This window comes from Hemicordylus capensis, chromosome 6, assembly GCF_027244095.1.
Source record: "Hemicordylus capensis ecotype Gifberg chromosome 6, rHemCap1.1.pri, whole genome shotgun sequence".
Lineage (NCBI taxonomy): Eukaryota > Metazoa > Chordata > Lepidosauria > Squamata > Cordylidae > Hemicordylus > Hemicordylus capensis.
In genome coordinates, this window is record NC_069662.1 from 100107020 (window position 1) to 100134152 (window position 27133).

The window sequence follows — 27133 nt, forward strand, 5'->3', positions numbered from 1 at the left end:
TCTCTAATAATGCACCACGCGAGTGCATGGTGTATTATTGGGATCCCCTCTAATACCGGAGTGTGCCACGGCTGAAACGATCAAATAAATGAAGTTAAGGGAGCGCTCACTTCCTTAACCTCATTTAGAAGGGAGGCTACTTAGGTGGGTTTGCCACCGTGTAGCCGCCAGGATTGGGTCCAATCCCGGCGGTTCACACATGTGTGCAAAACCAGGTTGGGCTCCCTTAGCCCAGTTTTGCACACGTGTGTGAATAGCCTCACTATTAGTCTCACAAATGCAAACACCCTTGTTTAGAGATTCTCAAACTTAGGTCTCCAGATGTTGTTGTGCTATAACTTCCATCATCCCCAATGGCCACAATGGGGATGATGGGAATTGTAGTCCAACAACATCTGGGTTCCAAGTTTGAGAGTCTCTGCCTTAAGTTACTGCTTATGCAACCTTATACAGGTCAAGATGAATTTGCACTTATAGGTCTTGTATAAGACAATTTAATTGTGTGTGCTCAAAGATGATGTAGAATCATGGTTTATTTTAACTGTTTATTTGTATATCTGAACCTGTACCAGTTAAACTGTGGTTCAGACCGTCAAACCATAATCTAAACCCAGAGTCTGGAGTTGGTTGGTTTGTTTCAACCATGGTCTCACAGAATGTCAGAGCCCAGAAATCATGATTTAATCTTGGTTTATTTCAGTTAGTTCTATCCTTGCAGGACTCTTGTATAGAGAGAGGCAACCCTAAATCATAGTTGCTAAGCTAAAGGAATAGTACTCAAACAAGTCCTGATATTTCAATACTCCAAGATTTGGTTAATTAAATAAACCTTAGTTAAAATAAACCATTGTCCTGCATGATGTCTGCACTCACCCATTATACTGTTTTGATTCCTAGCAAAAAGAAGCCATATCTACTATAGTGAGTGAGTGTATGAAGAATATAAATTATAGAAAGCTACCCTTAATTAATCTTGAAAGAGCTTTGCTTTGGCTCTTTATAAATGTGTCAGAATAAGCACAGAAGTAAAGACGCCTTCTGTCAAGATAACTATCAAAGTGCGATGCAACACTGTGGGCAAAGGCAGGGATTTGCCTGTCTGCTGACAGAATGAACCACTGCCATCTTGCTAAGGACTGATCAGCTTTTAATCCTAAATTTACTGGAAGCGATTTAAAATCCCGTCTCTGAATCTATCGCCTCAGCCTTGTTTTAAGAGCCTGCATCTGTGCATATTTTGCCAAGACCGCAAGGAGTGTGAGATAGCAGCTGCAATTGTACAGCAGTGCTCCCCAGCCTTTTCCATCCCATGGCACACTTACATAAATATAAAAGAACTGCGGCGCACCACTCTCCCTTGACACATACACACCTCACCAGCCTCAGCACATTATTAATATTATAAACAATGTTTCATTTAGTCATGGATTTGTTTATCTCATGTGTGACTATGGATCTCTGGGATTAGATGTGCTCCATCCATCTGGCTGCCGAGGCAACTCCCTCCTTCCACTTCCCACAGGATTCAATAACTGGGGAAGAGTGGGGGATGTTTCTGTGCCACCCTCTTCCTCCTCTACCACTAGCTAGTAGCTTCTTCCAGATTGTTCTTCTCCCAGGAGCCAGAGCAGTTGGCTATATTTTGCCTTAGCCTTCCCATCTGACAATCTCACGATTTACCAAAATAGATATAGAATGAAAAGGGAGTGGGTTTTAATCTGCTGCAAATGTTATTTTGTTCGCAATGTTGTTTGTTGATTGGTATGCAAGTATTGATTAACATTTGCCTTGTTATGCTTCTGATCAATGACAGAAAATAAAGACAATCTCACGCCTGCATGTATGAGTCTCAAGCTCTGAGGTTTTGGGAAGCCTAGTTTGCCTGTATCTGGCCGTGTTGCCTGGCAACATGGCCAGCCTTGCTCATCATCTAGAGTTTTAGCAGCATTTGTCCTTTGCACTCCTTCCTGCCTTCGGTCACCTCACTTCAACCCACCAATGTGTATTGACAGCAATATCTAAGGGCTTGGCTTCTTGACAGTGACTTTTCCAGAATTCTGCGGCACACCTGTTCATGCCTGATGGCACACCACTGTGCCACAGCACACTGCCTGGGAAACACTGTTGTAGAGTGAAGTGACTACAGTTCACAACTGCAAACATCAATTAGATTTCTGTCATTTGTCTCGTTTTAAAGTGTATGCTGCTCTGTGTCCATTCACCTGAGGAGTACTTTTGCTAGATGAAGCTTTACGGTTCGCTTTTTGACAATATTGTCATTTTTCTTTTCCCATGCAACTGTTTCAGTTGTGGAAAAGCAAGGGTTCAGATTACAGATGTCTCCAACATGTGGCAGATTTCAGGAACAGGGTTAGTGAGACAGAGAAGGTAGGGAATCTTGAATAGTGGCAGAAGGGAAAGTGAGGATGTGTGTGAATGCCACATTATGGTCTAAAATATATAGGCCCTCAAGTCCTTCAACCTGGTGCTTAGTAAACTTCCACGCAGAGTTCGAGTGTGTAGCCCTGCTAACTGAGCAAAGAGGCACCTTTTAAAGTGGTGGATCTCTTATATTAAGCAGGAGGAGATCAACTGTCCTTATCAGTCCCCAAGCAAAGGCTATTGCAGCTGAAGAAGCTGGGAGTTGTAGTAAATAGCATCTGGGCATCCTTGTTAGAGGGAACATCAGTCCCTATCAAGCATCCTTCCAGAGGCTGTTGCTGGTGTCTACCTTTTATTTATTTTTAGCTAACTTTGAGAACTTTAGTTGAAAAGCAGTTTATAAGTAGTAGTAGAAGTAGTAGTGCACATGTGGCAGGATTTTTTCCATGGGCATAATCCTTAAATATTACAGTTGTATTATGAATGACAAGCTTTGAATTCAGTCATGTAATGATCTAAACATTATGCTCACTGACTTAAGGAACAGAAAGCCATTGTACGTGGGACACAATTGCCTGAAATATGTGGCCTTAAAATCCACATATTTCACAAGATGAGCATACTCAATTTCATTACAGTCTAAGGGTAAAATTCTGTCATCAATTATGCATGCGTAAAATCACACGAACTTCAAGGAGCTTATGCATGTGTTTCTATGTGCAGGACTGCTATCTGCTTCTGCATCATTTTAAAGCCCTATCTGACATTATCAAATAAATCTTAAGACTCAGCTGGGTTTCTGCTATCGAACTATAACAACTATAATAACAGCTTATTGACCAATGTTGGTTGATGCACAGAAAATTGGTGACAGCAAGCAATTTTGATTGAAACAAATAAAAATCTTTTCTAGATAGGAAGAAGGACATTGTTTTCTGTAAGCTCCTTGTTGTTTTCTATAAGCTCCATGTCATCAGGCCATATAACATATCTTAGAGGTTCCAAGCTCGTTAACTCTAACAATTTTGCACATGGAAAACTGCATCCCCAGAGGCAGATTCAAACTGAAAGCAAAGCAGGTGAAATGAAGACTACTTTATCACCTCCCAAAATTTCCTTTGCCAAACACACTTTCCTCTCAAATAGAAAGTCACAGGAATGATCCCTTCCATTTTCAATGACAAAATTTCAAAGAATGTATGAATCAAATGGTCCTAAACTACTGCTCTGATTGTCTATTCCTAACATTAAGAAGACTATCTTATGAAGGTTCTCTGAATTCTGCAGCAAGAAAACCCAGATTCAATCAAAACATATTACAGAAATATATAATACAAATAATCATAGGGGCTGGTTTATACAGGCATGCTTATTGCTTGATCACTATGCATTTGATTACACTCAGCTGAATGTGTGAACGGGCTCAGATGCAAATAGTTCTACTGCATTTTAGGTGACATCATGTGACATGAAAAAATTATTTGTTTGGCAGATCTAGGATAGCTCATTCATACATTCAGGCCATCACTGGATGTTGCAATCAACAAGTGACTAAGATGCATGAGTGAAACAGTCTGAAGTTTGTTGCCATTAAATGATAGGCAGAATGGGAAAAGAACTGCAAAAGTGCTATGCAAGAAAAGGAAGATGTAACGGATAAATGCAGAATATCAGGACAGGACATGATTAGCTATATTCTACAGCCACAAGCATTTTCTGCTGGCATCCTGACTCACATTCTTGAAAAAAGAGTTGGAACCACAGAACTGCAAGTCCCTACTACTGTAGAGCAAAATAGGAAGTTCCGGTCTACCTGGTGATGGCAGCAGCAGTTCTGTTTATTAGGCAATGTGAGAGTTATTGTCCAGAGTATCCCTGAAGGCAGCATCATGGGTGAGAAGGATGTTCTAGGCAGTCCTTCTGACATTGCCTGTAGATCTCTTTTAAGAACAATACTTATCACTGACTTGTGAGCAAGCAGTAGTGGAAAGCTACTGCATGTCACATATGGCAGCAAGTGATAGGGACACTCTAGGACAGGGATGGGCAACCTTGACTCTTCAGCTGCTATTGAACTACAATTCCTTCATCCCCAGCCAACATTTATCACCTACACCTGCTCTAGGAATTGCATTTCTGTGTTCAAAGAAATATAATGAGGTGCTTCACACAACCTGTGTGAAGCGCCAGGAGGGTTTGTGCGAGGAGAACAGGCTTAGCCCGCTCTCCTCGCGCACGAGCAGCCTCCAAGCCCTGGGTGGCTGGATCAGCCGCCCACATGACTACTGGCTCCGTCATGGAGCTGGTGGGGGCTGCAGGGATTGGGGGCTGCCCAGCCCCTGGAGGTCCCAGGATGCCCCATGTGAGTGTGCAGGGCATTCTCGGGGGACCCCCAGAACCAAGAGGCTGCTTGTAGCCTCCCAGCTGGGGGTTAACTCATGTGTGGCTGCGCGCTGCTGCAGAGTACTCACTCCTTTAACTTCATTTAAGGGGAGGGGGATTTAGGCGGGACCACCCTAACCAAGGCTAACCTCCTTGGAACCACCAGGCCCAAGGCCCAAGGCCTACCTAGTCCAGCATCCTGTTTCACAGTGGCTCACCAGATGCCTCTGAGAAACCCACAGGCAAGAGGTGAGGGCATGCCCTTTCTCCTGCTGTTGCTGGTATTCAGCGGCATCCTGCCTCTGAACCTAGGTGGCCAGATTTGGCTTTTTAAAAGCCAAATTCTGGCTTATGGCCCATTTGACCCACAAGTATACCCCTTAGGTTCTGGCCACCCTGCTCTGAACCAGGAGGTAGCCTATAGCCATCAAGACTAGTAGTCATTGATAGACCTGTCTTTCCATGAATTTATCTAAGCCCCCTTTAAAGCCATACAAGCCATCACCATGTCTTGTGGCAAAGAATTCTATAGATTAATTATGAGCTGTGTGAACAAGTACTTCCTTTTGTCAAATTTCCTGGCAATCAGTTGGCCCCTGGTTCTTGTGAGAGAGGGAGAAAAATTTCTCTCCACTCTCTCCATACCATGCAAACTTTTATAGACCTCTATCATGTCTCTCTTAAATTACTTTTCTAAACCAGGGGTTCTCAATGTTGGGTCCCCAGATATTGTTGGACTTCAACTCCCATAATCCCCAACCAAAGGCCACTGAGGCTGGGGATTATGGGAGTTGAAGTCCAAAAACATCTGGGGACCCAACATTGAGAATCCCTGTTCTAAACCAAAAAGCCCCAGATGGTGTAGCCTCATTAGGAAAGTACTCCAGGCCCCTGATCATCTTGGTTGTCCTGTTCTGCACCTTTTCCAGTTCTACAATGTCCCTTTTGAGATACAGTGACCAGAACTGAAAACGGTACTCTAAATGTGGCCGCACCACAGATTTGGATAGGGGCATTACAATTTTAGCAGTTTTATTTCAACCCTCTTTCTAATGATCCCAAGCACTGAATTTGCCTTTTTCACAGCTTTTGCACACTGAGTTGACACTTTACAACGAGCTGTCCACCATAACCTCAAGATCCTTCTCCTGATCAGTCACCAACAGCTCAGACCCCATCAGCATATATGTGATGTTGGCATTCTTTTGCCCCAATGTGCATCACCTTACACTCACTTACAATGGACCACAGTTGCCATTTGGTTGCCCGCACACTCAGTTTGGAAAGATATTTTTAGAGGTCCTCACAATCTGTTTGGGATTTCTTTACCCTAAATAGTTCAGAGTCATCTGCAAATTTGTCAACTTAGCTGCTTACCACATTTATGAATAAATTAAAAAGCACTGGTTCCAATACAGATCCGTGGGAGACCCCGTTTCTTATTTCCCTCCATTGTGAAAACTGTCAGTTCATTCCTACCCTCTGTTTCCTGTTCTTCAACCAGTTACCAATCCACACATGAACCTGTCCAATTATCCCATGACTGTTAAGTTTGCTCAAGAGTCTTTGATGAGGAACTTTGTCAAAAGCTTCTTGGAAGTCCAAGTATATTATGTCAACAAGATCACCTTTATCCACATGCCTGTTGATACTCTCGAAGAACTCCAAAAGGTTGGTGAATAGTGTTGCCATATTTAAGCTCTTCAAATCCAGGCAACCTAATTTGCATACTATGCAAATTAGCTTGCAAACAGTATACATATTATGCAAATTAACTGGTGCACTGTCCAGTTGAGTTGTATTTGCTCTGGTTATCTACCAACTATAGTTGGGGAGGATACCTGACCAACTTACTGACCTAAGTTTTGGGCGGTATAAAGGAATTGTGCATTCATCACCGTGTCTATCTTGGCTGACGGGTTTTCATTTCTCCATGGAGGGGCATGGTTTGTAAAGGGTTAACCTGTGCCGTTGGCTTGTTGAACTCTTGGATGATGATGGAGGAGAAAGTCCAAGCTAGGCTGACCTCCCTCTGTGGCAGGTACAATGCGGGCTGGGTGGAGGTGTTGAAGGGTTTGAGATAGGTAAACACCATTGGGCAGTTGGAAAGTGTGGATCGGTCACTTGGTCCTCAAAGGCTTCACAGCTCAGGGACTTCAATTAGCCATGTCACCTGTTTCAAGGGCTTCGCAGACCTTAATAAAGTTGTGCCCTTTACCCAATGTGAAATGTGTCTTCCTTGCAGCAGGGGTGTGGGGGCAAATATATAATTCCCAAATAGATTACTGCTGACTAGAAACATACCATATTGTTATGTGAAAAATGAAGACAAAGGTATTCCTATTAACTATAACAGTTAAAATACCTAGTCACTTTCAATTGAATTACATAGCATGGTATGTAGCTTGCAGAAAGCAATTTGTTGAACTAAAGTTACATTATTCAAGATTTTGCAATAATGGATTTGTGAATAGACATGATATACAATCAGTAAACAAAAGGAACTGAGTGCATTTGCATCCCCTTTAGATTAATGATATTTTGATACATGGAAAGGAAAGTAATTATTTGTAAAAAATATCAAATGGACAGGACCGGAAATGTAAATTACAGGAAGTCCTCAGATTTACAACACAATTGGTTCCTGAAAACATAGTTCCTGAAACATCTTAACTCAGAACATATTTTCCCATAGGAAACAATGTTATAAATGAAGGATTGGTTCCTGAACCAAGGCTGGATTTCCTATTTTCCCCCTGCTGCTGTCAAAGTTATGTGTGTCGGCCACAGATGTGCAGACCTGCAGTGGAGAAATTGATGGTGGAAAATCAGAAAATTCTCACCCTTACCTCCCAGTTCTTTCTTGGCTCTTTCTCACTTTTCCATGGAAAGAAGGGAGGCATCTGAGTAGCTTGCCTCCATTTCCTTCTCCTCCTGGGCAACAGTTGGACAGGGAAAGAAGGCGGGTGGGTAGAAATCATGTGGACTGGGAAGTGGCTCAGCTGTCTCCTTCTCACCATCACTGCAGAGCAGCAGAGTTTGGAGCACAATGGCAGGATGGGGAACATCTTGGATGGGCAAGTCAGCCAATCCCTCTGCAGCTTCAGGTGCAGCAGTAGCTGCCTCCAGGCCTGCCAGTCTTGATGACAATGTGAACCTGAGCCACCATTATCACCTCCTCCTCATCTAGTCTATGCACCAGTAGCCATCTAGTGGAACCTTCTCTCTCTCGCACGGTGAGTGTTGTAAAGTGAAACACAGTTATCAAGTTGAAACACGATGGCAATTTACAAATGTCACGTGTCGGTCTTAACTTGAAGTGTCATAAGTTGTGGACTTCTTGTACATTTACAATAAGTAACTATGGTAACTCCAATGGCCTGCATTGCTTCCTTTTGAGAATTCAGGTCCAAAAATATGACTTCCATTGAGCAGGAAGGAAGCCAGTCTCAAATCAGGACAGACTAGACTGCCAAATGGATGTGTGCCACTGAAAACAAAAACTACATTTTCAGTTTCCACCTCCCCAAGTGTAACATCTAGTAGAACTTTCCTGCATCCCTAACAAAACAGGGTTCAGCATTACACTGCCTCCTCCCCATATCACTGGCTGCCATGGCAGACAGTAGGGAGAAGCAGAACATCATGATATCAATTGCAGTTTTCAGCAGCACTCATGCATTGGCTCTTAATACCCGGTTCAGAAAACTTCTAACAATGCCATAATGTGCTGGTGAAGCTGAGGACTTAACTGGGCACTCATCCTCATTTAAGATAGTGATCTTACTAAATAGCAGTGTAGAGAACCAACTGTTAAGTGGCTGAGTCTGCCACCAAATTCCTTGCTTTGGTGGACAAGTTTCTTGATGGTCATTGGAGCTAAAGGTCATTCTGATAATAAGAGGGGTGTGAGGGTATGATATTTGTTGCCCATTTCAGCAATAGAGCAATCCTGGCCTGGGTAAATCAAATCTTGATATTGGCCATCATCCAGGCAAACATTGTGCACTGAAAAATGTTTTGCGTGTGCAGCAGGGGAGGGGCAGTTTTCACCAATCTCCCCTTTCTTCTGCAGCCCTCTGTGCTCCTGAAAATATGTCCCTGAGGCCGAGGATCATGCAATGCTTTTGGGAGGTACAGAAATCTGCAAAAGGAAGGGAGTATTGGCAAAAACCACTCCTCCCTCACTGCATGTATGAAATGTTATTTGGCACGTGCAATGTTAGTTTGGATGTCGGCCATTTGAAAGGTGATTCAAGTTCAAAATTTGAAGACTTCCTTATGAACTCAGTAGAACAGTATTCAGATGTTCAGGTAATTTTGAGGGAGGGCTCATACATTGTTTTACTGCTTTTCAAAATGTGATTCCTCATTTGCAAACAGAACCTATCAATGCATTTCAGACACATTTGGTTTAATCATTATTTGGTTGGAAATAATTTCCCTTATCAATTACAATTAAGCTGAGTAAGCAAATCAAAACAGTGTGTTCACTTTAATTCATCACCAAACCATTTTCACCATTCTAGTCTAGTTGCAGAACTTCATTTTTTACTTAACATGAACTATGGTTCATCCAATATTTTCAATACATTTTGTTTGGTAGCATTATGTGAAATAATAATTTGAATGAAGCCACCTTGGCACACTTGATTAATCTGAATAATTAAAAAGACTGCCAAATCAGTCTGGCAATTTTGATAAAGGTTTAAAAAAATGGTTCAGTGATGCCATAGTGGCATCATTCACATTTGAAATGAGCACAACTGGTATGTACAGAAAACATCAAAACATATTGGACATTTTTAGCACTGCTGCCAAACTAATTTACAACACAATCCTTGGAGAGAGTCATAACTTACACCATAGATTTTTGCCATTGTTTGGAGTTTGTAACCTTTGAACAGGTCTTTAGTCAATCAGCTGAGGATTGTATACTTTCTCACAGAAAACTACCACAGATGTAAGCCCAACAAATGCATTTTTCATTCTTTCAACATTGACACTTAATTCTTCATTACTATAAAATTAGGAACGATTTGGCATCTGTCATACTGACTATACATATACTTACTAAGCAGTTGGCAGTAGAGGACCTGTAAACTTCTCTTCATGGTATCATCTGCTCCTGGTTGTCTTGCAATTTATTCATGATTCTGTCTAGGAGATTTTTAAAAAAAGTATGTATGTATAGATAGATACTTTATTTACAGCCAATGGCCAAAACAACAACACAAACAATAAACATTATTCCAGCATTCAACATTAACTTAGTCATTAACTTTAGCATCAGTCAATGAGCTACAAATTCTAATTGCGATGTAACAAAATTTTGCTACAACATGAGAGATGCAGAGTGCATTATCTTCAGGTATGTATGAATTATAGCACTTACATTTATATACCGCTCTATAGCTGGAGCTCTCTAAGCGGTTTACAATGATTTTAGCATATTGCCCCCAACATTCTGGGTACTCATTTTACCAACCTCGGAAGGATGGAAGGCTGAGTCAACCTTGAGCCCCTGGTCAGGATCGAACTTGTAACCTTCTGGTTACAGGGCAGCAGTTTTACCACTGCGCCACCAGGGGCTTTCTAATCCAATCCAGAGTCCTATTCAAACATTTTAAAACACACTGAACATGCTTGCAGTATCAAAAGTGCGTCAAAAGTCCCTGCCCCGTGCATCACTCACCCTCTCCACCATGCTGCTCATGGCGACATCAGTGTTCATCTGAAGAGGGAAATGCCTTAACTATGATGGCAGGTGCTTCTGTAACTGGCAGCCTTGATCACCCAAGGCTGCTGATCATGCAAGTGCCTGCCATCCTAGTTGCAGTGTTTGCCTCTTCAGATAAATGCCGCTATAACCGGAAACAGGTGGGGTGGGGTGAGAGACACACCAGGACAACACTTTCGACCCGCTTTTGGCTATGTAAGCATGTCCAGTGCCATTTTTGTTTGGATTGTCCTCATGGGGCTCAGCAGATGGGGCAAAGAGACAGGCAAGTCCTTAACAAAGCCGAAATTCTGTTGTTGACTTTCTTTGTTCTACAGTTGGTGAGCTATTCAGCTAAGCTAAGAAGCAGAAAACTTTTATATTTGTAACATTTTAATAAGCCTTTAAGCCCTGCAGTCTCCCAGCCCCAGCTGCAAGCAGTCGGGTCTGGCAGACAATCGGCGGGGGTGGTGGTGGTGGTTAAGGGAGCGCTTGCTCCCTCAACTTCATTTTGAAGGTGGGCTCCATATGCAGGCAAAGCCGGGCTAGGTTTCCTTAACCTGGTGTTGTCTGCGCATGAGAATAGACTCAGAGAATAGATCCACAGTACCTCTATCACTACCTATCAAGAAGCTTTTGTACAACCTGCCTCTTCAGAATTTCAACAGCCATTGAAAAATAGTTAATGGTTTTTAGGCACTTGATATCTTGTAGTTCTCAGAGGAACTTTTCTCCATCTTTCAACAACTAAAGGCATTTACAAGCTATTTTAATGCCCTCCACTATAATTCCTTCTGAGCTTATTTAAGAGATGATCTTGAAGGCATCTGCAGTGTAAGCTAAGCCAATAAACAGCACTCTGCCACTGATTAAATGCCAAGGAGTTTATGAAAGCAGAAGGGCCATATTTGATTTGTTGTTGGAAGTCTCCTAGGATTGTCACTTTTATTAGCTCCATTTGCCAGGAGAAGAGGCAAGATGCTCGCTTATGTCCTATCACTTACAGCTATTTATACACATGCTGACAATGAATACTCCCATTTGGATATCCCATTTTCCATTTCACTTTCATACAGGTTGCAAATGTAAGGAGCTTTCAATATTTCCTAGAGGGAATACTTAAATAATTTAAGTATTTTCACTTAAATTAAATAATATTTATTTATGTCTGGTCAGTGATCTGGCATACAAAAAGACATCATGTGATGACAAATATAAGAATAGGGTATTGTTGTTTTTAGAATATGTATATGAATATGCACCTAATGGCACAGCAGGGAAATGACTTGATTAGCAAGCCAGAGGTTGCTGGTTCAAATCCCCACTGGTATGTTTCCTAGACTATGGAAAACCTTCTCCTACCCAAATGTCAATAATGAGAACAGCCCTGGTATGTTTGCTACATGGAGGCATTAAAAGTAGATCAAGAGCTACTGTGCAAGTCTCTGCAGACCTGCTAATTAATAATACTCTAAATGCCTGAGGATTCAAGTTGCTCACTGCCCACAGTTTGGGGAAAACTTGGATGTAAAGCATTTTATTTGGGGAGACTCAGCTTTCTCAAGACATTTCTATCTGGAACAGATGCCTGGTGAGGAAGATCCAGTTACCAACCTATATTGTTGCTGGGGTTTTGCCTTCAAATAATGAAGTTATCACGAATTCTCCAACATATAAGAAGAGCCTTGCTGGATTAGGCCCAAGACCTATCTAGTCCAGCATCCTGTTTCACACAGTAGCCCACCAAATACTTTTGGGAATCCCAAAGGCAGGAACCACCAACAACCCAAACGGCAACAACATTCTATAAAAATCACTAGGAATATAATATCTGTGCCTAACAGCATGTTGCATTTATTTGCATTCAACTATCATTCCCAGTGCATGGTTGCCTCTTGCACTGAATGTTCACTGACAATTGCATCATGATATATGTAACAAAAAATATATGCTGCCGTTGTGCTGATTTTTATTTTACTTAAATGGATTTGGGTAATTTATCCATTTATGTGGGGAAAGAACAGGCTTGTGCAATATTAAAAATCAAACAACATTTTGTTTAGAAACATTCATATTTCTTTAGCTGATGGCTTAAAAACAAATACCATTTACTGATAATTAACTTTCCATAAAGTTCTATGCCATAAATTCACTAAGGTCCTTTAGGTCAAATCCTGCCTTGACTCCATGACTTATAAATTTTAAGTGAAGCTATTGGGTTGAGCTGGGGCAGATTTAAGACAGTTTTTTGTAAAATGTTAAAGGCAGAGATGACAGCTTTTAAAGGGAACACATTTTGTTGAAGGAAAAAAGTCAGGGAGAAAGCTCACAATGGAACCCATCCTCTCAAATTTATCATAGCTCTATTAAATATTATATTAAAAAGTTGATTTTCTTAATGAAGGAGCCGATGCTCTTTGAAAGCAGAAATTATGTTGATTTCTGAAGGATGGTCTCTCTACAGTTTTCTTGCAGTGACTGACATTTTCTCATGCAAATAGCCCTGTTTGTTGAAAACAGGAAACCAGAAATGGGATGAAGCGAAATATGGAATGATATTAATCAGTTGGATTGCTTTACCAAAACAAAAAACAAAACCCTCCAGGTGGAACAATTTTGAAGGAATAAATATTTCAGCATTTAGAGTCACTTGGCCTTCTTGGGTGGGTTCACTTACAGAAAGCTATTAGCTTTCCAAACCAACAACAAGCACAATAAAAATATGCTTAAAGTTCTGAAAGAGTGAAAAAAATGCATCACCAGTATCACCAAAAAAAGAGCATCATTTTACTTTTCAGCTCTCTATTGTATCTCTTAGTTTCTGCTAGCCAAAGGTAAAAAGCCATTAAAGGCCACAGTAGTGTTCAGGCGAACAGGGTAAGGAGAAGCGACAGTTTCTGGGAGCTACAAAAAGAAAGCAATTGTAATTCACCTGAATCAGTTTAAGGGTTCTTGTGCAACAATGAGAATCACACTCAAATGATTCTGACTTCCTAGGTCAATTTGGTCACTTAACTATCTGATGGAAGCAAGGGTTTAAAATGTGGGCATTAATTGTATTTGCCTTGTGAAGATGTGCTCAGTTCAACTCTTGGTGTAGATTAGAAATGGCCAGCTGCTGAAACCTGATAAACTGAGCTGAGATGAACTGAACACATTTTCAGAAAGAAAAGCCTGGCGCTCAAGGATAAGAGCCACAAGACTATTCACAGGTAAATACAACAGATACATGTTCCAAACCTCTGGGCTCATGTCAAGCCTGGTGCACACATGCTTTAGAATGAAGTGGGAATGAAGTTGCAGAGACTAGAATGTGGTAGAATGGACTAAACCACCTCAATCTGCAAGCTGGTGAAACCATTTTTGAATGCTAACCTATGTGAAAGACTCCCTACAAGTTAAAAAAAACAAAAAACAACAACAGCTAGCACAACAGGGAGGAGGATGGGCTAGAACCTTCTCCTGAGTGTGCTGGGGTTTTTTACTTGCAAGGAATAATGTTTATGTGGGAGACCGTTCATCTTCTGGCATCACCAACCTGCAATCTGGTATAATCTCTCGATTCTGTTATGGGTTTTAGGCAACATCACCTTAAATTCCCTATCTAATCTGAGATGCTGCATCCATAGTGTATAATGGATGCACATGATGATGAATAGATGTGTGAAATCTCCATGCAAAGCCAGCGTAATGTCTTCCACGATGAATGGTTTTCAGCCTCTACCCCACACTGTACTTCAGCTAAATTAAAGAGGACAAGGAAGACATAATGATGAATCGGAAACAAAAGGGTCCAATGGAGCTGACAGCTTCCCAAACACTGGGGCTGTTCATTATGTCTGAGGGAGGGAAAATGTCAACAGTTCCTAGACTGAAGAAAACAAAACAAAACTTCACTCTGCATAGCAAACAAGACGATAAGTCTAGGCTAGAAATTTATCCATCCCTTAACATCTAGTTTGGCAAGGGAGGGAAAAAGAGGACGCAGCCTGCCAGTGAAGAAAGTGCTTTGCCCGCTGGAGAGGGTGAGGGGCAACCACACATTCGTCCCAGCATGCACTCCTGCATCGGCATGTGGATGGAGGGGGAAGGAACATGGCTGGTGCAGGTGGCGCACCCAGTTTCAGCAGTGGATGCACTGACTGGCTGGCTGGCAGGCAGGAGTGCAAAGGAGGTAATGGGGCAGGGATGAGGGAGCAACTTGGGGGAAAAGGGGAGTCCCTTGGTGCCCCCACCAGGCCCGTGCAGCCCAGGGACCTTGGTCCCTTCACTCCGTTATCCCTGCATGCCTGAGTGTACTCTAGCCTTCCTCACAGCACCACAATTCTCCATGCTCACCGGAGAAAAGAATTATGAACATTGGCAACTGCCATTTACTGAGTCAGACCAATGGTCCATCTAGCTCAGTATTGTCTACAAAGACTGGCAGCGGCTTCTCCAAAGTTGCAGGCAAGAGTCTCTCTCAGCCCTATCTTGGAGATGCCAGAGAGGGAACCTGGAACCTTCTCATGCAGGCATGCTGGTGCTCTTCCCTGAGCGGCCCCATCCCGAGAGGGGAATATCTTATAGTGCTCACATACGCAGTCTCTCATTCAAATGCAGCCAGGGCAGACCCTGCTTATTAAAGTGTCCAATTCATGCTTGCTACCAGAAGACCATCTCTCCTCCCTTTAGCCAGCTTAGCCAGCTTCCATCGGTAGTTGTAGAAATGCCCCGAGACTGTCAGGTTTAAATTGGTTCTGGTTTCTAGGAAAAACATAATTCAAATATGCTGCTATCAAGAACATTTGCCCGCACACTAGAAAAGACATAAGGCATTGATTTGAGTTCAAAAGAGCCACAAGATTATTGACTTACAAATCACTGTCTGTGGTGGGTCTGTCTTGCCCTGCAAACCTACAGCCCCTCTCTAGAATGAGCAACTAAACTCAAGAAGAGAAGCAGGATGGCAATATCCTTCACTTCACCGCTCCCAGGGTCTGAGTAGTGCATCAGTCTGATCCCTGCTTCCCCAGCCAATACTGGGGTTAAAAGAGCTCCTGGCAGCACCATTCCCCTCAAGCCATCCAGCCTTTGAGGCCGGTGATCCTGCCAGACTTAAAAGGTCCAATCCCAATTTTCCTTGTGCCATCCAGCCTCAAACAATAGGTTTGGATAATCTTTTCTTCATTCAAAGAGTGCCTCAGGGTGCTCGCCAATCTTATCTTACAATTACTTCCCCTACCTGCCCTGTACTTATCAGTGTTGAGCTGGCATACACTATCTAATGTAACCCCATCCATCCAAAACAGTGTGAAGTAAGACCCCCCCCACCCCCCAATTACAGCCAATCAGGTAGGGAAGCAAACAGTTCCTACCCAGTCTTCAAAGGGTCCTCAAAGGATCTACCATTCAAGTTCACACATCGTCCTCAAAGGGTGACCAGCAAAACTCACACTGTGAATGCCAGGTGGTGGGTGGTCTCCACTTCTGCCCGGGATGAGATGTTGGGCAGGAAAAACAACCTAATGGCTATCTAAGCTCCCCACCCCATCTCCTAAATTCACCAGTCTCTTTACTCAGCCTTGTACATCATGTGAGAGCAAAGCCACCCCCACCCCAATACAAGACTGGGGAAGGAGCGATATTATGCACTACTTATTGCCCATCACACAAAATGGTGTGATCTACCATTCAAGTTCACACATCAATTTCCCCTTCTGGTTTTCAGTTTCTCATGCACAGCCTTAATAAACAAAGCAGCAGAGCTGGCCTTGCAAATAGCTGACCCATGACCCAACACAACCTTCAAAGCCTTCAGTGTGATGAAATCTAATAGGGATGTGCACAAATCGATTTTTTGATTTAATTTGTGCCCAAAACAAATCACCCCTGATTTGTTTTATGTCCAAATCTACCCCCACCACCAATCACCCCAGATTCGATTTGCATTTGCTTTGATTTGCTTCAGATTTGGAACAATTAGGACCACTTAACAAGGTCCTAGTGGCACCAAATTTGGGTGGTGGGTAGGTCCCCATGGGCGCCACCTACCACTCAAAATTCATGACAGTGGGACACTTGGTTGATTTTTAATGAATTATTTTAGTTTTTACTGATTTTGAACATTTCCACCATAGGTTAGTATTTATTTACGGTCTTTGACCAAATGATTTTCTGCCATAGGAAATAATGGGGACTCGACGCTGCCATAACCTAGCCCTAACATGGGTCCCCAGCTTTCATTTTTTTAAAAGCTAAGCTTTTTATGGAGCAAAATGTGCAGTCATTTTTCAAGTGTTTGGATTCTTTGGTGTATAATAACTTTTCCTCATAATGAATCCCTATGAGGATTCATTGCACACCTTCATTTATTCTGTTCATTTTGACTGTCACTGGACAGTGCCAACTGTCAACTGCCATGAGCCAACTACACCCCACCCCACACCCCACCTGCAAGGCAGTGGGGTACTCATTAATTTTGGGGAATATTGAAATGTCTAATAACTTTTCCTCATAATGAATCCCTATGAGGATTCATTATACGCCTTTGACATTGCCAACTGTCAACTGCCATGTGTCAACTACACCCCACCCACCCACCCCCCACACACTGGGGTAATCAATGTATTTTTTAGGTATTTTAGAAGTGTTGAGATTCTTTTCTGTCTTCATTATTCACCTTCTTTTCATTTTGACCCCACTGCTTTGCAGTTGGGGGTGGGGAATTAGTGGCATTCCATGTTCCAAGTACCCCCCAACCCATAAGCTACAGGGTACTCAGTTTATATTTTAGGAATTTTTGAGATGTTTAGACTCTTTGGTGTGTAATGAATCCTCATAGGGATTCATTATGAAGAAAGGTTATTAGACACCAAAGCACCTAAACACTTGAAAAAAATCCTAGAACATAAACTGAGTATTACCCCACTGCTTTGCGGGTGGGAGGGGGGTGTAGTTGGCACATAACAGTTGACAGTTGGCACTGTCATGGGAGGAGAGCTGGTCTTGGGGTAGCAAACATGACTTGACCCCTTAGCTAAGCAGGGTCTGCCCTGGTTACAAATGAATGGGAGACTAGAAGTGCGAGCACTGTAAAATATTCGCCTCAGGGGATGCAGCCACTCCGGGAAGAGCAGAAGGTTCCAAGTTCCCTCCCTGGCATTTCCAAGATAGGGCTAAGAGAGATTCCTGCATGCAACCTGGCTTGGAGAAGGCGCTGCCAGTCTGTGAAGAGAATACTGAGCTAGATAGACCAATGGTCTGACTTAGTATATGGCAGCTTCCTATGTTCCACTGTCCAAAAGAGAGTCAAAATGAATAGAAGAAATGAAGGTGTGTAATGAATCCTCATAGGGATTCATTGAGAGAAAGTTATTATACACCAAAGAATCCAAACACTTGAAAAATAGGGACCACAAATTTTGCTCCATAACTCCACTTCTACAAGGGCTAGAGCTTAGCTTTTTAAAAAAAATGAAAGCTGGGGATCTGTGGAAATTAATAGGAGGAATCCGAATCTCAAATCGATTTGAGTTGAATCAGGCGCGATTCAATTTGGATCCAAATCTAGCCAGTGGACCACAGGGGTGATTTTGTTGTGTCTCCAAATCACTCAAATCACCTAGATTAGGGTACAAATCAATTTGTACCTGAATCAGTTTGCACATCCCTAAAATATAATATATTCTGTTTGTGATAAAATTCTGACTTCAGATGTGACAAATGTGTTCAGGAGCCTTTCATCATGTTCACTTGAAAGAAATACAGTATCACCCAGCAGATGTAAAATGTCTTCTTTATGTAAATAATTCCTTTTTATATTTTAAAAATCCCATCTTAATGATTTATGAAGGGTTAGGGTTAGGGTTCCGAACTCCAAAGCACTATTGTAAAGGAGGTGATTGGGTGAGAAGGAAAGAACAGAGGAAGAATCCCAAACGGACAACTTCTAGATGGGGATTTTACACAGGTTGCAGCCCAGAGGGACCTCCGTTAAATTCATTGGTTTATATCTAGATTAATGAAGCACTTTCACAAGAAAGTTGCAGAACTGCTAGAAAATTGCGTAGCTGTGCAAAATCCTAAAACTGCATTTTGGCATGCTTGAGCAAACAATCCATGCAATGTAAATGGGCAGAGGAAGAAGTTTCGTCATGAGTCAAATCACAGATTTTATACTTTGTTCTACAAGTGCAAGGAAGTTTGCACTAGTGCAACACTAGTCTTAAAATTCAAGCTAAGATAACCAAACAACACAATGTGACTAGAACAGTAGAAAAAGGAGTACTCAAACCATCAACTTAACTCCCACAATTAATTTATCTGGTAGACATATCAGAGCCAAAGTGGATTGCACACTAAACATAACAAAGTACATCAAAATGTAACAAGGAGTCTTCCCCCAGACGTATAGTACAGTTTCACATATAGGAACAACCAGTTCTTATCCTGTAGAGCTGTTAGTCCACAGTAGAGATACAAATCCCGTGGAATCCAGTGGGTAGGATGTTCCTCTTCATAATGTGGTAATACATCTCCTTCTCCATCCATTCCAAGTGGAGACAATACACGTAATGTAATCATACGCTTTCAGGACCAAGTCCATGTGCAATACGCCAAATAGTATACCATATTACAGACTAGCATGTCTCCACAGGCATATTAGTCTAAACACTGTGGTGAGATAAGGCCGGTATCAGAATGAAAGCATGCATTGCTTATACTTAGAATGGCATATCTGAAGAAGTAACAAACAGTTATGAAACAGATTAATAAAGCCTGGGCATGGCTTTTCATTTTGAGCTATTGGCTCAAATTGATGTTTAGGCCTATTGGTATTGTCTCATTGATTTTTCAAGATTCTTATTGCTCAGCCTGGTTGGAAGCTATTGAAGCGAGATTGCAGTACTATGGATTTTCACCTGCAGCCATTCTTAGTTTGCCTTATGAGGAGGCTAGGGGCAGACTTAAGGAAAGGATTCTCGATATGGAATCTCAGATTGACAGGAGTTTAATTCCTAGGGGTGTTTTCCTGAATGTCGAAACTGTAAGCTATTCCCCAGCCAGATATGTATCTCTTCTTACAGTACCTAAATTTCGTAGGGCTTTAACTTTGGCCCGTTGTAACGCCTTGAATACAGCTGTGCTGCAGGGGAGATTCCAAAATATTCCTTATCATTGCCGTGTTTGTCCGTGTGGATCGGGAGAAGTTGAGACAACGGCTCATGTTCTTTTGTATTGCCAATTTTACAGTGATATTAGGAAGAAATACATTTCACCTCAACTTATCCTGTTTCCAGGATTAACTGAAACTGATTATTTAAATTTAATTTTAAAGGATTGTAAAGAGGAGAACTTACTCAATGTTGCTAAATTCTGTTATATTTGCGGTGTTATTCGGAATGAAGTTGTTAATTCTAAATGATTTTATTTTTGTAATTCTGGCCATTGGCTGTATTAATAAAGACTGACTAACAGATTAATATCCGGAAAGTCTGTAATATGGTATACTATGTGGCGTATTGCACATGGACTTGCGTACTGCACATGGACCCTAACCCCACCCGCCCCACCCCACCTGGGGCACACCACCCCACCTGGTGTGCCCCAGCCCTGCGCCCCAACTCCCACCCTTAATTACCCATTCTGCTCAAAACCTGGCCCCTCCCCACATACATTCCACCATCCTCTCAGTGCCCCCAGTCTAGCCCTGCATCCACCCACCCATTTGCAGACAATGGGCCCAATCACACGCAACACAGAACAGCAGCACCCCCACTGGTGCGCTGACCTGTCCACCTTTGGATGTAACGGGCAGGATCCAGAGGTGCACTTAGGCAATTTTGGAGCCTGGACCTAAAGGCCTTTGGAGAACCACCACCACCCCGGCAGGAGGGCCCCCCTATCCCCATCCCACATATTTCTCTCTCCACTCTCCCCCCTGACCCTGCCTGTGGCTTCCAGCGGCATCCGGTGGGCCACTGTGTAGTACTGCCCAAGCAGCCAATCACAGCCGGAAAGAGGGACGAGCTTCCTTCCTCAACTCTGGTTACAGTGAGTGCAGCCTGCAATTCAGAATTTGGACGAACTGTAGCCAGCTCCAAACCTCAGGTTGGAGCAGCGAAACTCACTACAGACCAAGGGTTCAAATTGGATTTGGGGAGGGAAACCTCTGGTTGCTTTTTCAACAGCGCCAAGGTTGCAAGCATCTGGAAGGGAGCTGAATCCTAATGAAAGACAACTCTAGTAACTTGCATGAAAACAATTGGACAGGGCATCCCCAAGACACAAGAAAGAAGACAAAACAGGAACAGTGATTTACGAGGGACGTATTCCAGAAGATTGGAGCTGTCTCTGGGAAATAGGAACAGTTGGACGCTTATGTTAAAAGGCCGTGCAATGTTTGCTGGTCTCTGGCCTTTGAAATGAGAGATATAGGAAACACACACAGATTCTGTTTCTGGCAGGCCTAAATCTTCCTGACCTTTTCAGAAAGGCTTCCAGTCAGACAAAATCACCAAAGGAATTGGTGGGTTAAAAGAGAAAAATCCTGAGTTCTCCTCCTTCCCCCAGCCTCAGGCCCCTCAACATATTAGCTAGTATCAGATCTTTTCCTCATTGATTCAACAGTGCTAGGCATTATCGATTATTTATTTTGCTCTTAATTATTCACTATTAGTAAATCTGTTTGAAGCGATTTCCAGCGGGAGATACATCTGAACATCAATTGCAGTTAAGTTCTTCAGTTCTACTTCTTTCCTTCTGCACTGTGTTCCTGTCTGTCCTTCTGCTGAATGAACAACTAAGGATAATTCCAAACTGTATCTGAAGGTTTTTCCCTTTCATCAGGGCCCCTGATGGGACTTTCAGAAAAAGCCGAGAAGCTGTTAGCAGATTTGCTCATATTGCGCTGATTGCCTGCAGAGGAATTAATTAAAGCTTGCTCACTAACACATATTAGAGGAAGGGAAGAAATTACTCTGTTATGGCTGTGTAAATCCTTTTTATGGGTGTGTAAAACAGCTTCTGGATCCTCCAATAAAATGTGCTGCATATATATATGAAGATGAAGACAGTCTTTTGTTATGTTTTCACAGGTCAGAGTAGATTGACTCTAGGTTGCTCTAAACAACGCAGAGACTTGTGTCTGCACCTCTGAATAGATAATTAAATGTGCCTTTTAGGGAAGCATTAATACTAATTGGTGGAGAGTTGGTTTACAGATAGTTTGGCATGTTGTATTGGCATTGCACTGTGATTGAAGGAGGAGGTAGGAAGTGAAGAATGGATATTATATCATCTCTGTTAGGCAGGTCAATTTGCTTTTGTCTGAAGTGGTGTTGATTCATGTTGCTTACAGTGGATTTCTGACTGGCCATTTGGCTTTTCTCATCTCTTCTGAGTTAGATGTACGTATTTATCCCAAAGATCTTAATGTAAAACTACATACGCTTCTTACTGATATTCTATTCAGGATGAATGAATGTTCGGGTAGAACAACCCTGGGTCTCCCTGATTTCACTGAGAAGTCTTTACATGTGTAGGCTTGCATGTACATATTGCATACATGCAGATGTTCAAACTGAGGAGCTGAGACTGCTACTGCGATGCTGCTCCACTCCTATGTGAATTCTGCCCAAATAGAATGCTTGTAAGGGACTATTTTGGGGAAACTATCTAATAATACATGTAAATACAATGCATGTAAATCTGAGCAGATGTCATGATTTCAATTTAAAAAAACCCTTTCATTCAGACTTTAATAGGATTCTATGTGCCATTGACATAATGACAGTTACATTTACCTCACCATGATAATTGAAATGGATTTTTCTTTTAAATTTTCCTTTGAATTGTCCTTTTTTTACTTTTGGAAGGAGCATCATTCATTTGGAAGATTGAAGGCACTTATAGCCATCTGCTTTAATACATGATAGTATAGTATGATATATGATAGTGATATGATACATAATTAAATATTATTACTCAGCTGTGATGGGGAATACAAACGTCTTTCTTCATGGTAGATTTTCTGTGATGGCAACATTGCATTTTCTCAGCACTCAAGAAGCAATAGTTGTCACTGGGAAAATATAATTCCTTTTCCCCCTTCTGCTGTTGCTTCATTTACAGCTATGCTGGAATGCTTTGTGGAATGCCGTTGCTTACATTTGAATGATTTCTATTAGCTAGCTATTGCCTGTGACACCACTGGTAAAAAATGGCACACTAAAAATCCCTTGATAGTACCATTGTGTACACCTTTAAAATCTTTTTAAATACTGAACTGAATGCTAAGCAGTCTTTGTTGTATCATTCCAATGCAGGAACACTAATATAACCTTCTAAAGTGAAAATAAAATAATATAAAACCCACATATACCCAGAGAACCCTAGTAGGGCCATCTTACCTGTGCAGCAATGCTCTACCATTTTAGACCATCACCCTTTGTTATTTTTCTTGTATGTTCCCCCTCTCCAATTCCAGAACTCATATATCTGTGCTTTAAAGTGGCAAGTAGACTATGATGCTTTTCTCTCTGGAGAAGATGGGGGTACTTTTAAAAAAATCCTTTTTATGTCATCTGGATTGGAAAAACTCTGATTTTTTTTCTGTGAAATGATTACAAGGTGCTCTGCCTGCAGAAAGATGGATGGATGAATACATATATACAACGGTTGTGTCATCGAGATTAAGGTTGTGCCTTGACCTCTGTCTCTCTGGTTAAGCCTCCTTTTAATGGAAGCACTTTACTGCTTTTCCTATCATCATGCACTCAATATAGCCAAAAGAGGGGAGACATAAAGTGAACTCTGAAATATGACTTCTTCTGTCTTGGAGGGCTGAGATCAACATATACAGAAGGGTAGGCTATTGTACTGGTGGATATATGACATTTCCTATTATGGTTTATTGTGGCTGGCTGCTTCTACTTTGAGGGATGCCATTTATTTATCTCAACTTTAAGCTTCAGGGTTAGATGTCAACGGAAGCAATTCCTCTCTAAAAAGAACAAGAGATCATAAGCCAATGGCCTGGTCATAAATAATTCCCCTTTATATAGCACAATATTTTGTACGCCATTAGCGATAAAATGAGAGGAAATAAAATAAGATCTATTCACAGTGCTGCACAGAAATGAAGACCAACAAAGATGGGAAGGAACAACAGCTCTTGATTCATTCTTAAATTATACATGTATGGTCTCAATTGATTATTGTACTTCAAATGCTGTATTTCATTTGGAAAATATATGTCGGCTTTCTGAGATCAATTGGGAGAGGTTCCAAGAAAATGTAAATGTCAGAGCAGCCTGTCTTCTTGGTTTTACTCTTATATAAATTCATATTCTGCTACTTGGAATAATACTGGTTCTCTCTCTGTCAACATGATAAATTAGCTTCAGGTACTTGGAAAGGAGAAAAAGAAGAAAAAGAAGAAGTGTGTGTGGCAATACTTCAGTAAAGCTATGCAAATGAAGATTTAGTTCTCAACAATAAAACTTGTAGCTGTAAGGTAGATATAGCCCCATAATTATTATGCAACTTTCTACCTACATCACCACTATGTTGCTTTGTCCTTTTAGAAAAGCCTGCTATTGGCTAAGTGGCTTTTCTCTCTCTTAGTTAGTTGAGGCCCTAACATATGTAAAAGCACAGCTAATCATGAAGAAATTACATGCCAAAGGAAATGAGAATTTTCAAGCAGATATATTAGGATGTGTGCCATGCAGGATATTTTAATGAGTTAATGAGCTCTCATTTGTTTGCCCAAACCTGGATTTTAATACAAAATGAAAAAGTTTTATTTCAACAGAATGTTTTCTTCATAAGCACATTAATATGTCAATTGCAAGACCTGGGCTGCTCCCCAGATTGGAGGTTGGTCTTCTTGTGGTAAGGTCAAAGGCTTAATAAAAAGCTGCAGAAATTTTCAAACGCATTAATTTAAAGAAAGTCCTCCTGTATTCTACCAAAGAAAACCAGATGGCTCTCTCTGTGGTCTCCAGGAGTCAACACCGACTCAACAGCACAACTTTACCTTACTTTACCTGATAAAGAACCACGCATTTACTTTTGCTATTCTCACTCAAAGAGTTTTTCATTTTGATTTTCTTTTGCTTTTATGAACACTGACAGTTTATTGTGAATTGTCAGTCACTGATGTATGATGCCATTCAGGTCTCCATGCCAACATGACTTCTATACCATGTTTCAGTTGCTCCTATAGTAGCTACTTCTTCACTCTATACCAATAATTCTTTGTTACCCAGAACTTTCATACTGTGCAAAGAGTAAAACTCAAAGAGAGAAATCTAAAGTTAAACAAGTTTTTCTGGTAAGAATTAATCTGGCTGCTTTCCTTTCTCTGTAATCTTAACTGAGAATTACCATCCTCACATGTTAGCCCACTTCAGCCTTAAATGTTCATAGGTCCACCATCTTGAAGTGGGTTGGATGACAAAATCACAAACTACGCCATTGAAGTGTCCCTATGTGTCCCTACAGCTGTAGCAAATTTGGTTCAACTTGGTTAGGCAGTTCACAAGTTAGCCCACTTGCACCTCAAATGTTCACACATCCACCATCTTGAATCAGGGTGGATGACAGGCATGTGCCCAAAATGTTTTGGAGGCCATTATGAAAGCCTCCAAAACGTTTCGGTGCTGGAGGCGGTTTCGGCATTTTGGTGCCGGCGGGGATAGCGCTTTAAGGGCGGGGGAGGGTGTACTCACCCCTCCCGGAGCATTTCCCCCACCGGCGCATTGGTTTTTTTAAGCCCCTCAGGGCAGCAGTGTTCCTCCCTGCCACCACGTTTTCCCCATTGGCCGGAAGTGGCTGGAAGTCGTGAGTGACTGTTGCGTGCACGCCCTTCTGCTGTGTGCGCGCATGACAGGCGCACGCGCACTCGTGACTTCTAGCCACTTCCGGCCGACGGGGAAAACGGGGCGGCAGGGAGGAACGCTGCCACCCCGAGGGGCTTAAAAAAACCAATGTGCTGGTGGGGGAAATGCGGCTGGAGGGGTGAGTACACCCTCCCCCACCCTTAAAGCACTACCCCTGCCGGCGCCGAAGATTTCCATGCACATCCCTAGATGACATCATTACAAACGACACCATTAAGGCATTCTCACGTGTCACTCACTAAAACTGTACCAAATTTGGTTCAAATCGGTTAGTCAGTCCACAAATTAGCCCACTGGTACCTCAAATGTTCATGGATCCGCCAATTTGAATTGGGGTGGATGACATCATCACTACACTGTTGAGGTGTCCCTATGTGTCCCTACAACTGTACCCAATTTGGTTCATATTGGTCCAGGCACTGCGAAGTTGATGGGTGGGGAGACACACACGGACACAGATGGACACGCACACTCAGAGAAAGCTTACTTTCCTTAAGGAAAGTAGTCTAAAAAACAAACACATAGCCTTTTAAACCATTTTCTTCTAACTTTATTTTAATATCCCAGTGTGGCTAGATCTCCACTGTCAGCCCCATTAATTAGCAAAATATTTGTTTAAGAAGATAACCCTTCCATAACAGTTTTCTCATCTTCAGTATCAGATACCTACACATATTGCATGTCCAAATTTTCCATTGGTCACTGAATCCCTTCATCACCCCAACTATATTCACAAATGTCAGCAGAGATATTAGATGTATACATTACATTTTATATATACATTTTGGACTGTGCTAAATTTCCTGATTAAAACATCTTGAGGTGAGTCTCATGATCAGTGAGACTTGTCTTTAGGGGGTTTATGGGGAGAGCAGGCTTAGTCCGCTCTCCCTGCAGACGACTGGAAGGGAAGCCCTGGGATGCCGAATCGGCCACCCACATGACTGCCAGCTCCGTCATGGAGCTGGCGGGGTCTGCGGGGATCAGGGGCTGCACGGCCCCTGAAGTTCCAGGGTGCCCCACATGAGTGTGAGTGCATGAGGCATCCTGGAGAGACCTCCAGGGTTGGGAGGCTTGTTTCAGCCTCCCGGCAGGGGTCTCCTCATGTTTTGCTGAGCCGCAGAGCCTCGCTGCGGCAATACACGATAAAAAAGACGGTGTTAGTGGAGCGCTCTCTCCGCTAACCTCAGCTAAGGGAAGGGGGAATTAGGAGGGTTTGCTGCCTGGACCCACTTGGCAACCATGGCAGCAGACAATCAGCAAAAAGTGGGCTGAGAATTTCCTCCCTATTTATGTTCTGTTTCTCCATTGGTGTTTTTCCAGAGATGCTAGGCAAATTCACACATTATGTTCAGCATGTATACAATGTGTGTACAGTGAACACAGGTACAGTCATTCACATGTTATGTTGAACGCAGGTGCCAAAATAAACTTTCTATCTGTACCGTGCATTTGAAGGGCCTGTATCCAGGTGCACTTTTAAAATGAACACAGGTACAGTCATTCACACAAACATGTGTACATTTGTACAGACACCTGTACACTTGTACAGAATAATGTCTGAATTTGGCTGCTGGAATGCCACTGATGCCACTTCTTACCTCTTATTCACAGATTGTATGAAAACAGCAATTTATGCACAAAATTGTTCTACATTCCACTTTTCTCACAACAGAAATTTATCCAATAAAAACATAATCTAAATTATTGTTTGTCTGGTTTTTAGAAATTATATATATAGTGGAAAACTTCTCTATTTTCT

At 42.0% G+C, this 27133-nt stretch overlaps 1 protein-coding gene across 3 annotated transcripts in view; it reads right to left on the minus strand.

The window, feature by feature from the left end:
- Positions 1 to 27133, minus strand: part of TMEM108 (transmembrane protein 108) — a 295248-nt gene that overhangs the window by 131592 nt on the left and 136523 nt on the right. For 2 of the 3 annotated variants that reach the window (XM_053265033.1, XM_053265034.1), the window contains exon 3: positions 9839 to 9924. In XM_053265033.1, the coding sequence (XP_053121008.1) occupies positions 9839 to 9878 (40 nt within the window). In that variant the 5' untranslated portion in view covers positions 9879 to 9924. The remainder of the gene's footprint in view (positions 1 to 9838; positions 9925 to 27133) is intronic. The other variant, XM_053265035.1, reaches the window with a different exon arrangement.